This window comes from Elaeis guineensis, chromosome 3 (genome assembly GCF_000442705.2).
Source record: "Elaeis guineensis isolate ETL-2024a chromosome 3, EG11, whole genome shotgun sequence".
Taxonomy (NCBI): Eukaryota; Viridiplantae; Streptophyta; class Magnoliopsida; order Arecales; family Arecaceae; genus Elaeis; species Elaeis guineensis.
Window position 1 is genome coordinate 55,804,167 of NC_025995.2, and position 12,403 is coordinate 55,816,569.

The following is a 12,403-nucleotide window of genomic DNA, read 5'->3' on the forward strand; positions in this document are numbered from 1 at the left end:
CAACCATCTGCACTCTCACCCCAGTATCATCACACCGCAGACTCAAGACTTATTTGCCTATAAGGGAGGTGATCCGTGCACTGATCTTAAATGGATTGATCATTGTCTTCCATGACGATCCTACAATCAGAAGTATCTAGAAACTAACCACTAATAATGTATGTCTCAAATTCTCAACACCTTGAGAATATACAATATTATCTTTGTTAATTTCTAGGACAAATCATGGATACACAAACATGATTAGAAATGAAAATATTCTTTTATTAATAATAAAGTTTTACAAGTATAAGAATAGATCCTGAAAATACATAATGTGTCTGCCAACAATTGACTTCTAGGACAAGCATCTAGCAAAACATTCCAATGAGGGCATTAATCAAATGAGCTCTAAGGGGTTAGGTGTGTTGCCACTTGGGCTGCTGTTTTGTCTCTCTTTAGATGGAGTTGATGAAGTGGTCAGCTTAGGCTTGCGGCCACAACTTTCTTCCATTTTGTGCTGACAATTTGGCCTTAAGCTGCATAATTGAAGTGCTAGTGCCACCAAAGGAGATGAGGAACAAAGTAAAAAGTTTAAGTTGGTGAAGAAATGACATAAAGTAAATCACTATGAACTAAACCTTGTAGTTGGGATCTACAGACACTGCTCTCCGGAAAGACCACCTTGGTAGTCCGAACAATAGTACTTGGTTAGGTTGATCAAGCCATCTGTAGTGCTCAACAGGAGCTACCAAGACGGCAAGCTCAAATTTGCCCATTGGTCTCTCAGGCTGATGTCTAGCCAACCATGCATAGAACTATCTGCCACAGGCTGATGATCAATATGCCCCTCCGACCATCTTTTTCTTGGCCATGTATTTAGCCTCAAACTCCACCCTTTGTTGAAGTTCAATCTTTCTTCTCTCTTCATTAACGTATCTCAGAGATCCAATGTCCTTAGTCCTGTAAAACTTGTAGTTCTCTCATGAATCTCGTAGAACCAAATATTAAACACTTTCAGTTCTCTCAAAACTTGTAAACTGCCAGTTCAACCTTCAATAAAAATTAAAATGCTTCTTGAATCTCAACTATACCCAGAAATAACAAACAATAGAACAATTTTCTCAAATATATGTTATATATGGCCTTATATTTCATCTGCAAAGATTATTTTTGGGGTTTACTTTTAATAAAAACCATAACATCTGGGACATTCAGAGGTCTAACCAAAACTTGTTACCATTGAATGAGTCTCTTTAGTTTGATGGCCAGAAAAAATTGAAGAGATACTGTAGTTATATTCAACACTACAATCCATCTTATAGAGAAATTCAAATTGGTTGTATTCATATGTTTTCATTACACCTGTTCATGTAAGTTTAGAGTGAAGAAACCTAGGTGGTTTCAGTGCATGTCCTGAGCAAACAAAACGGACAAGATGAAATGTATCTGATGTTAAAGATCTCTTCACTGAAAACTTCAAAAGTTACAATTGAGTCAATGTTTGTTGCTTCCTGATAACATACAACACATATCAGTAAAAATCAATATGGAAAAAGAAGTAAAAATCATTGTATATACAATTCCTAGAAAGGCATTAGTGGATGGCGTAATAGAAAGTAGATTTAAAAGAGCCCTCCAGAGAATTGCTTAACATGCTTAATACAGCTAGATCTGGTAAGAACTTTGTTAGAGCATCCACACATTCTTGTTTTTTTCCCTCTTCCCTTGCTCTGCATTTCTTGATGCTAGTAGTAGTAGTTTAGGTGCTAGATCTGAATAATGATTTTTCTTTGTGGTTATAATCACTTTATTTTTGCTTTCATGCTGGAGATGTGTAAGAGTCGAAATTTCTCAAGAAAATTGTTAACGATGTTATGAAGGTAGAAGCTGATTATGTTTATTCTTTGGATTAAGATGTCTATATGACACTTTTTCAAAATGGGAGATAAAGCTGCAAAACTGCTTTTGCTTATTAAGTGAATTAGCTCAGGCCAAACACTCAGTGAGTATGATTTTAAAGACTACCATTTGCCTTGGTTATTGAAAGTGACGCTCTCCTAACATATAGAACAACACATGATGAACATGCTGATCAACAAAGGAAAGTAGCATCCCATTAAATCACCTTTATTCGCATCAAAGGATAATTATCCAGTCACAACCGCATGCATCTGATCATCAAAAGAAAATAAACATTCACATGCAAGTGATATGTTGTTGAACATGGCCATGAAAAACAAACATAAAATTTAATTATCTTGCTTGTATGGTCTTCGTGAGGTGATCTTGAACTCTCAGTGATTACTCCATCAGTCACAATCATGATGTTGTCCAGTATGCACATGCTCTGCTCCTGGTCTTTATAATGATGAATAAGGTACTTCAGATAGAAGCCTTAGTTTAGTGTAAATCAAAAGAAACGAGGAAAAAAGCATGACCATGTTAGTATATCTTGCTCTTACATGATTGTCATATTGCATCCAGTAGGTTCTCATACATCATATTGCATGCCAAACAAAATGATGGTAGGCCATCACGTGAGAAAGAGGGATCAATACAGTATGTTGGGCCCAGCCAAAAGGGGCAGCATTTAGAAGCTAATAGGTCATGAAATAAAAAATTCATGCATGGAAAGTCTAATGGACAAAGTAATATTTTAGATTTGGTTCTACGCCTTCATTTAAATAAGCATCTAGCCTTATTTTTAATTCATACCTCTATAATAATTCTAGTAGGTGCTGACTTGTAGAAATTGAAAAGTTAAACATTCATTTAACTAGTCTGCTATGAAACGCTAGCCTGAACTGGGCTATCTTCAAAAAGGTTTTCGTACCAGTAAGTATACATTTAATGGATCTGAATAATGGCTTTTTTTTCTTAGTTATTCAACTGGCCAAACTTCTAACTTTTATTAATTCCTGTATCTCACTCTTTTTTTTTCTACATTTATCTTCTCTCTTTGAATGTTCCTTAAAGGGTCATAATATGAAACAAATATTTCTTACATTTTCAGAAATTATTACCGTACTGGAGTTCGGAAAATAAGTTATGGAGACCAGCAACTCAATGTGGGGAGGAAGAGGGGCGATGTGATCCAAGTAGTATTTGATAGTGGCAGCTCTTATACTTACTTCCCAAATGAAGCATATGCCAGCCTGGTTGCTTCTGTATGTATTTGATTGTAGTCATTTTGAAGTGGTGAGATCAGTTATTTCCATGTACACTTTCAAATTTAATTTCATAAACTTGGCAGATTAAATTTGATTCCCATGGTCTTGTCCGCGATGACTCCGACCCCTTACTGCCAATATGCTGGCGGGCCAATTTTCCTGTCAGGTAATGTCCCAAACAGTAAATGGCAGTCATTAATTTTGCTGATATCTCAAAACTTTTGCAATCTCATCTAGCAATCTATGGAATTAGTTCTAGAATAACTCCATTCCAAGTGAAAATGAGTGACATCATTCCCTTCGGAGAAATGTCCTTGACTGTCTCTATTGCTTCTGTAATATTTTCTTGGGAAAGAAACACAATCAGAATGACATGGTTGACCTTGGTTGCTTAAACTATATGGTCCTTTCTATTTTCTACTAAAGCCCAAGAAGATGGAGTTTCTTTGAAGATTCATGATATTGCAGGTCTTTAAAAGACGTGAAGCACTTCTTTGAGCCTGTGACCTTACAATTTGAGAAAAAATGGTGGGTCATGTCCAGAACATTAACTATTCCTCCCGAAGGTTACTTATTAATAAATGTAAGATTCTTTGATCCATAAGGCTCTTGTATAGTGAATTCCTTTGCCAAGATCTTTAGCACCATTTCCAGTTAAAAATCTCTCATTAACATAATTGTGGGCCTGCCTAACAAATTTCATGCAGGATCAAGGCAAAGTATGCTTTGGTATTCTTAATGGAACTGAAGTGCATGATGGAATGACAATTATATTAGGAGGTATGAGTAGCTTCCTCTATGTTGAAAGAGTTGACTATGTTCCATCAGCAATGCTAATTATGATCAGTAACTTTTATCAAGCTGCATGGTTTCATTACTCACTCGCACAGCATCAATTAAAATTTGCAGATATATCTTTGCGTGGGAAGTTGGTTGTGTATGATAACATGCAGCAAAAAGTTGGATGGGTTCAGTCAGACTGCATTAAACCACAAAGACCGAGGGGATTTCCTTTCTTTATCTGAGATGCATTGAATTGGCAGAGAGAAAGGTATTTGAGATGGTACCAGTCACTTGATATCAACTAGAATGCAGTTATATGAAGATACATGTTTGTGGGTCTTCTTGGTTATGTACACATAAATAATACTGGTTTGATTCCAGCTGACGGTCTCTGCATTGTCATACTTAAAGATAAAGCTAGTTTCTGGACAGAAAATTAGAACAAAACCTCATTTATTTTATGAATCTTTGTGTTCTTGTTGATGTATGTTCAAGTGTAGCTGTAACCTTAGTTCTTTTCTTTGCACGATAAGCACGGAGGTAGACATTTGAGCGCAATAAGCTGACAATCAACCTATTCTGATTTTATGGTATACTTTTAGGTTGTTACCGTAGCGACCTCCTGTATAATTCTTTATAATCCAAACTTATATTAAAGAATCCTTGATCAATCTGTGTTGAGTAACCACTTGAAGCTAAAAGCTTAATACATCCCTTACATGCAGCACAGACTATGTTAGCTAAACCTCCTGAACTCATATGCATAGAGTTTTAGGAAATCATTCACCATTATCATGCTATTCTTGAAAATTACAAACTTGTGAAAAAATTCTTGATTAATTTGTGGCAACTAGCCACTTGAACCCAGAATCTTAAATGCATCCCTCGCATGCAGGCTGGAGCATTTTAGTTAAATCACTTGAACTCAAAAGCTTGAGTTCTTAGGATAATGATTCAGCAATGTATATTAGGCTTAGCAATTTGCATTTTTGAAGATGTTTTGGCTAGGTATAGGTACCAGCTATAAAATTCTAAGAATCAAAAATATCTCATATTGTAACCTAGTTCAAAGGAATACAAGGCAGCTAAAGTGGTACCTGTGAAATAAATTTGATAGTGTTGAAGTGGTGATACTGAATACAAGGTCACCGTACGCTAGTGTTGCTATTATGTTCATGATTCACGGTTAGTTTAGACTTTTCCGGTTGCAATGGCTGTAACAAATCTTTAGGTTAAAGTTCTTGATTCCTAGACAGACATGGCAGTACATTACATCTTCCCGAAAAAAGATGCTCCTAAAAAAGTTCCTAGGAAGACATGTCATGCGCCAATAGTGCACACGAAGAATTTCTCAAGCTCACCTACTCTTGTCATTCCATGTGGAAGAGGAACTTTTTCATTAGCACCGGATACACACGAGCAAAAATTATATGGGGTGGGCACCATGAAAGGGAATATAGAGTGCTTTCAACTTTGCCACATTTTCTTTAATATTCATCTTAAAAGAAAAAAAATTTAAAAATCAAAATATTTTTTTCTATTAATGCAGTCATCAATCTCATGATTAAAATATATATATATAAATTAAAAAAAAATACAGTATTCTCTTTTTTTTTTATTTTTTAAAATATATTTTTATCGATATATATTACATGACTAAGTGATATGTATCAAGTAAATTAATTATCAAGCAAGTCAATATATATCTATAGGTAAATGATATATAGTTTGCAATATATGAAATTCATTGATGCACAGTATATGACCAAATAATATATACTTAACAAATTAGTTATCTAATAACTTAATACATACCTTCATATAAATTGATACACAGTTTTTAGAATATTATATTTATAAATACATACTATATGGCTAGATGATATTATTAAATGTATACTTTAGAAGCCAATCAGACCGACACACATATTTATTCTAGGATCTAGTTTTGTATTTGACTTTTTTGTTATTAATGAAATTGAATTTTTTAATTTCATTTATATTGTATATGTATCTGTGAATTATCCAAAGAATTATTAAGATGATGGCATATATTCTCAAAAGTTGAGAATTTGAGATACGTGTTGTTGGTGATTAATTTCTAAATACTTCTGATTAATAGATCATCATGAATAGGGGTGAGCATGGTCCAGTTTGGATCGGTTTCATGCTCAAACCTAAGTCGAATCAGTCTTAAATAGTTTGGTATTTTTAGAAATCAAATCGGACCAATAGAAGATTGAAACCAAACTAAATCAATATGACTTAAACGATCTGGTTTGATTTGATTTATCGATTTACATTATTATTATTATTATTATTATTTTATGATTCATGAAGACTTATTTTCTTTTTACATAAGAATACCACCAAGAGAATTTATCACGTAAAATAATTTAAATTGACATAAGATATTGTCATTCAACAAAATAAAATTCTTATATAAAGACCATCATTAAATATTAAGATAAAGATCTCCAACATATTACAAAAAAAAATAAACAATCCAGTAAGTAAGTCACTTAGGGTTTAAGGCTAATAAATACAAAATCAAATTGATAAATAACACTATAAATTTAGAACTATTTTCTAATACATCAATATTCCAACATAAATAACACCGTAATTAAAATGATGTCATTTTATTAAAACTGATTCGATTCAATTTAAAAATAATTTTATTTACTAATAAATCTAAACTAATCCAAATCTATTTTTTATATGTCAAAAATCAACAAAATCAGACCGAATAAAATTTCAAACCAAACCAAACCTGCGGTTTGGTTTGGTGTTACCGATTTGATTGGTTCAGATTCAATTTTTGCTCACCCCTACTCATGGGGGCGGTGATTGATCTGATGAGATAGGTGTACGTGTCACTTTCTTTTTAAGAGTAAACGAGTCTCGAATCTATAGTATGGGGATATTGAAGTGAAAATATAGGTGGCTGTTAGTAAACAAGGATACTGAACGTGACCAATATGAAAAGTTACTTGGATTTCTACTCACTCATCAGTGATTTACTTGATATTGCAGTAGTGTGATTAATCTTTTGACCTGCTGATAAGTATAATAAATATCCCAATAAAAACATAAAATATATACTAATTGATCTTTATTTCTTAAAGATTGATGCTTTTACTTGTATTTTACAGGAAAGATGTTTGTCAATGCAAAGAGCTCGATTTATAGATTAAAAGAAAGAAAATTGAGAGTAATTCGGGCTTAAAATGGACTTTGAGGCAGCTCAAATTCAAAAGAAGAAGAAAAAAAAAAAGTCCAAAATTAACCCAAAAATCAAAAAAGCCCAGCCCAATTAACTGCTCGGCCCACGGCGGTTCATAGAAAAAAATTTGCACTTCGATCCACGATGGTCTATAGGTACAGTGCGCTGGTTCACAGCCGGCCATAGATCGGTGTGCGGTCCACCGGCATAGTGCCGGTGGTCTTTTATCGCGGTGCATAGGGGGTGTTCGGGCGTGGTGTTCGCGGGCGCGTCTGCAGCGGGTTAGCAGGTCCGTGGAAGGCATTTTTTGCACTGCTTTGAAGCGGGCTGGTGGGCGCAGTTCAACCCAGTTTTCGAGCACACGAAGCAGGTTCGATCAGGATGGTCTGCGGCACTGTTTCACAGGTTTTAAGAGAGTTTTAAGCCATTTAAAACACTAGATCTGAGAAGGATTCAAACTTCTTAATCCACTGGAATTGTCCCTCTTCAAAGCCACACGCCATCTTACTATTCCTTTTAGTCCCATATCGCCAGAACAGCCATCCTCCTCTCCTCCAAAGGCCTATAAAAATGGCCCTATATCCTCACATCTCTAGACATGAAGCCAAAGACGTCTCCCCTCTCCTCTAAATTCCCAATGCCCCGCAGACCCTCATCTCCACACCTCATCCTTTTTCATCTCTCTTCTTTCTTTACCCTTTCATCCAAAGAGTTTGGAGTTTTAGAAGGTGAATGTCACACTCCAAATCCAAGACATAACACAACTATGCTATCGAGGGATGGGACCTAATCCAACACATAACTATGCTATTGAGGGATCTATCGACGGATGGGACTTACGATAACATGAAGTCAGTCAATCATAATCAGTTAAAATCTATCAAATAAAAGATTCAATTTCATTATTCATCAAATAATTAAATCAATATTGGTTCGAAGCATTTAAATCCATAATCAGCTAAAATCTATCAAATAAAAGATTCAATTTCATTATTCATCAAATAATTAAATCAATATTGGTTCGGAGCATTTAAATCCAAAAGCAAGTACTAACCCAAATCTCATCATTCATAAATAAATAACTACAAATCTATGATCATAAAATAAACTAAATTTTCACTACCAAATTTTTAAGCTTGCTACATAGATTCTCAAGTTTAAATCCTTCATCAGTCCTACCTTTTTTCCTTTGTAAAAGAAAAAAAAATAAAAAGAATATGAGCTACACTAGTCCAGTAAGTAGAACTTGTGCTTTCTTATCGGATCAAGCATAAATTTTATTTTTCATGATAATGTAATATTTAAAAAGTAACAGATATTACAAAAATGAATATTTCATAGAGCATCTAATAAAACAAGTTATAAATCAAATTATGCTTGCATAAATCATAATTATTTTATAAACATGAATCATAAATTATTTTTGTTAGATATTCGTATCATGTTTCAAAATATTACTCAGATATTCTTACTAAAGTCATTATTATACCCATGATAGGACTATATTTCTTAATCGACAGAGTTCTTGTTTCATGTGCCAACTTTATATCCATTGGTGGGGTCATGTTTCGTGAGGATGCTAGCTTCGGATGTCGATCTTTCTGAAGTGATTCATTCATAGCTATTTGAGAGTCTTTAAAATCTTTACATCTTTTCTTAAAATATATATATACATAGATGAAAAAATAATAAAATTCATACCTCATAATCATACTATTTTCATAAAACATATTCATGGAATCAATGCTCATAATAAAATATACTTTTTCATATCACATATGCTGATCCTTATATTTTATAAAAAATATGATTTCATCAATAATAATTCTTTGCATAAAAAATATAATTTTTTTAAAAATAAATAAAAAGCGTAAGATCTATTTACCTCGTTCGTCTTAGATCTTCAGAATTCATTAGAAGAATCAGCTAATCCTATTTAAAATATCAAATCATTATCAATTTCTATTCGATGAATATAATAAGATGAAATCATAAGAAAAGAGTACTGTTGACCAGACGTGTCGGACCATCCAGACACCAGGACAATTCAAGGTCTCTGAGCTAAAGGTCAGATTTAAGTGACTTGATCAAGAAATCATGAAGCACAGATCGGATCAAGGTCAAGATCAATCAATAGGATTTATTAATAATGAATTTGAAAGATACTTGATATAGCCAAATGAGGTTGACATACAGCATAGATATCAAAGCGGCTTTGGGTCATCTTATTGGAGTCAATATAAGTCCCTAAAAGATGAAGGCATGACTCAGTACAGGATTCATAAATCTTCTTAAAGAGAGAAAGTCAATTATGAGAGAGAAAGTAGAGAGAGAAAGTGAAGAGAAAATCTTCGTATCCTTCAAAAGAGGCAATCATGATTGAGATCATCAGAGATCATATCAAGATGACTTAATATGGATTAACTATGATCAGATGCTATAAATTTTAAATAAGGGCCAGGTTGGGATCCAACCTACTGTATGAATTTCAAAGTAATTTCAAGTCATCTTATTTTCATCTCAAATTTGTCCTAAGGTCTATGATGCAGTTAGAGAGAGAAAGAGAGAGAGTAGAAAGATCCTAAAGAGAGAAGGAGAGAGAGAAAATCTATTTCTCTCTCTTTTTTTTTTCTTGTCTTTTTCTTTTCTTCTTCTTCTTTCTTTTCTTTTCTTCTTTCTTTTCTTGGCCGAACAGAGGAGGGACACGAGGGGGGAGGGGCTTGGTGGCTCGTGCTCCAACGAGGTATGGTGGCACAATCGAAGGTTTGACAGTGGCGACCGACAGCGGTGGAGTCAGAGATGGCTGGTGGCGAGGTTTGGTTGGCAAAAAATTAGAAAATAATCGAAAAAATAGGGGACCACCCCCTATCTTTGATTTTTTCGATAACCGACCGATCATCGATGGCCAAACCTTCAGAGAAGGAAGCTAGGGAGGTGGAGGTCATGACCCATGAGTACGGCACTATGGGCGGCGGCGCTGGTGGCTGGAAAAGGGAGGGAGATGGCTTGGCCGAACAGAGAAAAGTAGGATTTGCTTTTTTATGGATTTTTTGATGAACCTGATAGTCAGTGAGGGTGCGCCATGCCATGGGAAGGAGGGGAAGGAAGAGAGGAAGGAGGGTTAGGGCTTACCTCCGACTCCGATTAGGTCTCCGATGAGAATTTGAGGCAAAAATGAAGAGGGCATCGACGGCTTCAATAGGAGAATCCGAGAGAAAGAAGAAGGAGAAATTGGTGCTCATTATGGTAGGCCATAGAGGAGGAAAGAGGGGTTTTATAGGGCTCTTCCTAATATTTTTATTTGCCCTAGGAAATCCTATACTAATCGGGCATGGGGAAGAAGTAGACTCCCGTTGGGAGTCTTCGTTCCAATTTTTTTTTTTTTTTTCATGTGGGCTTGGTGGGCCAAAATCAGATGGGTTGGTTTATTAGAATAGGATATTACATTCTATCCCCTTAAAAAAAAGTTTCATCTTCGAAAATTAATGTACCTTCATTATCAAATAAGTGAGGATATCTTCAAGCTCCCAAGTAGCCTCTCTCTCTTCATGATTGCTCCAATAGACCTTCACATATGGAATTATGCGTTGGCTTAGGATTTGCTCTTTTCGATCAATAATTTGGAGGAAAAACTCTTCATAGGTTTAGTCTTCATGAACTTGCAATGGCTCATATTTTACCATATTAAAATTAAAACTTGATCTACTTTCTATATTTGAAATCATTACATAAGCTTTCACCACTCATCTGGAATTCAGTATATCTAAAATTAATTTGAAGTAAGTTAACCTTTCTTTACAAAATGATTAACCTAAATCTCCAACAAATTAGAAGGTTTCAAGTCAATACCATTGTAAGTAAAATCGATTTTGGTTATCTCTTATGGATAGCTTCTTTCATCATGACTCTTATATTAATAAATAAATTGATATGAAATCTTATCACTTATTTATTAAAAACTCATATAAGTCTTTCAAAAATTTGATAATAGCAAGATACCTTAGATCAGATCCAAAATCTGAACTTTGATTTGAAATAATTAATGTACTCTATTATCTTTAACAGACTTAAGAAAGATCAAGTAATCTAATATAAAAGATGGCAATACAAATTATTAAAGATTTTACTAATATGTGCATGTCTTCAATCCATAAATAAACTAATATATATATATATATATATATATATATATATATATATATATATATATATATATTTTATTTACTTACAAATTTTATACATGATCCCTTTATAGGTTCAATGCTTAAAAAATATTTGCTTTTTGTATGATGTAATTCTTTCTTAAGTCATATCCTAAACAAATTAATTCTAATAAATCCAAAATTATAATGACTAAATAATTAACATCAAAATTTGAAAAGCCATCATGATCTTCATCCATATCAAGTTTAGAACTCCAAAATCATCTAAATAACAATTAAACAAGTACACTCAATATAACATATCAATATATCCTATTTTATTCCAGAGTCAATATCTCTCATACTTAAGTCAAGCCTTATTTATTGAAATTCAAGATATAATTCATCCAATTCTCTAATACACATCATGTACCATTTTTTGTAAAAAATTTTATTATAATGCCTATTGATCTAAAATCCAGACTTTGAATTCTTTCTATTACTTCTATCATATTTCTTGTGATCATAACTTTTATACTTAAATCTCACTTAAGTCATAGTCCCTATTGATCATAATCTAAGCTCTGATATTACTTATATCATGTCTTAGTCACTTAATCCACAGTCCCAAGTAATCATAACCTATGCTCTGATACCATAAAACATCACACTCCAAATTTGAGACATAACACGACCATGCTATCAAGGGATAGGACCTACGATAACACGAAGCCAATCAATCATAATCAGCTAAAATTTATTAAATAAAAAATTTAATTTTATTATTCATCAAATAATTAAATCAATATTAGTTCAGAGCATCTAAATTCAAAAGTAAGTACCAACCCAAAACTCATCATTCATAAATAAATAACTACAAATCTATTATCATAAAATAAATGAAACTTCTACTATCAAATTTCAAGCTTACTATGCAGATTTTCAAGTTTAAATCCTTCATCGGTGTTTATCTTTTTTTTTTTCTATAAAAAAAAAATAAAAAGAATATGAGCTACACAGCCCAGTAAGTAGAACTTGCACTTCCTTATTAGATCAAGCATAAGTTTTATTTTTTTATGATAATACAATATTTAAAATAT

General features: G+C 33.4%; 1 protein-coding gene across 1 annotated transcript in view; it reads left to right on the top strand.

Moving 5' to 3' along the window:
• The window catches only part of LOC105034704 (aspartyl protease APCB1), a 30,731-nt gene extending 26,309 nt beyond the window's left edge, over positions 1–4,422 (top strand). The window contains exons 5-9 of the mRNA XM_010909958.4: positions 2,996–3,149; positions 3,236–3,318; positions 3,621–3,735; positions 3,860–3,932; positions 4,062–4,422. Of these exons, the coding sequence (XP_010908260.1) occupies positions 2,996–3,149; positions 3,236–3,318; positions 3,621–3,735; positions 3,860–3,932; positions 4,062–4,177 (541 nt within the window). The 3' untranslated portion in view covers positions 4,178–4,422. The remainder of the gene's footprint in view (positions 1–2,995; positions 3,150–3,235; positions 3,319–3,620; positions 3,736–3,859; positions 3,933–4,061) is intronic.
• Positions 4,423–12,403: the final 7,981 nt, after the last annotated feature.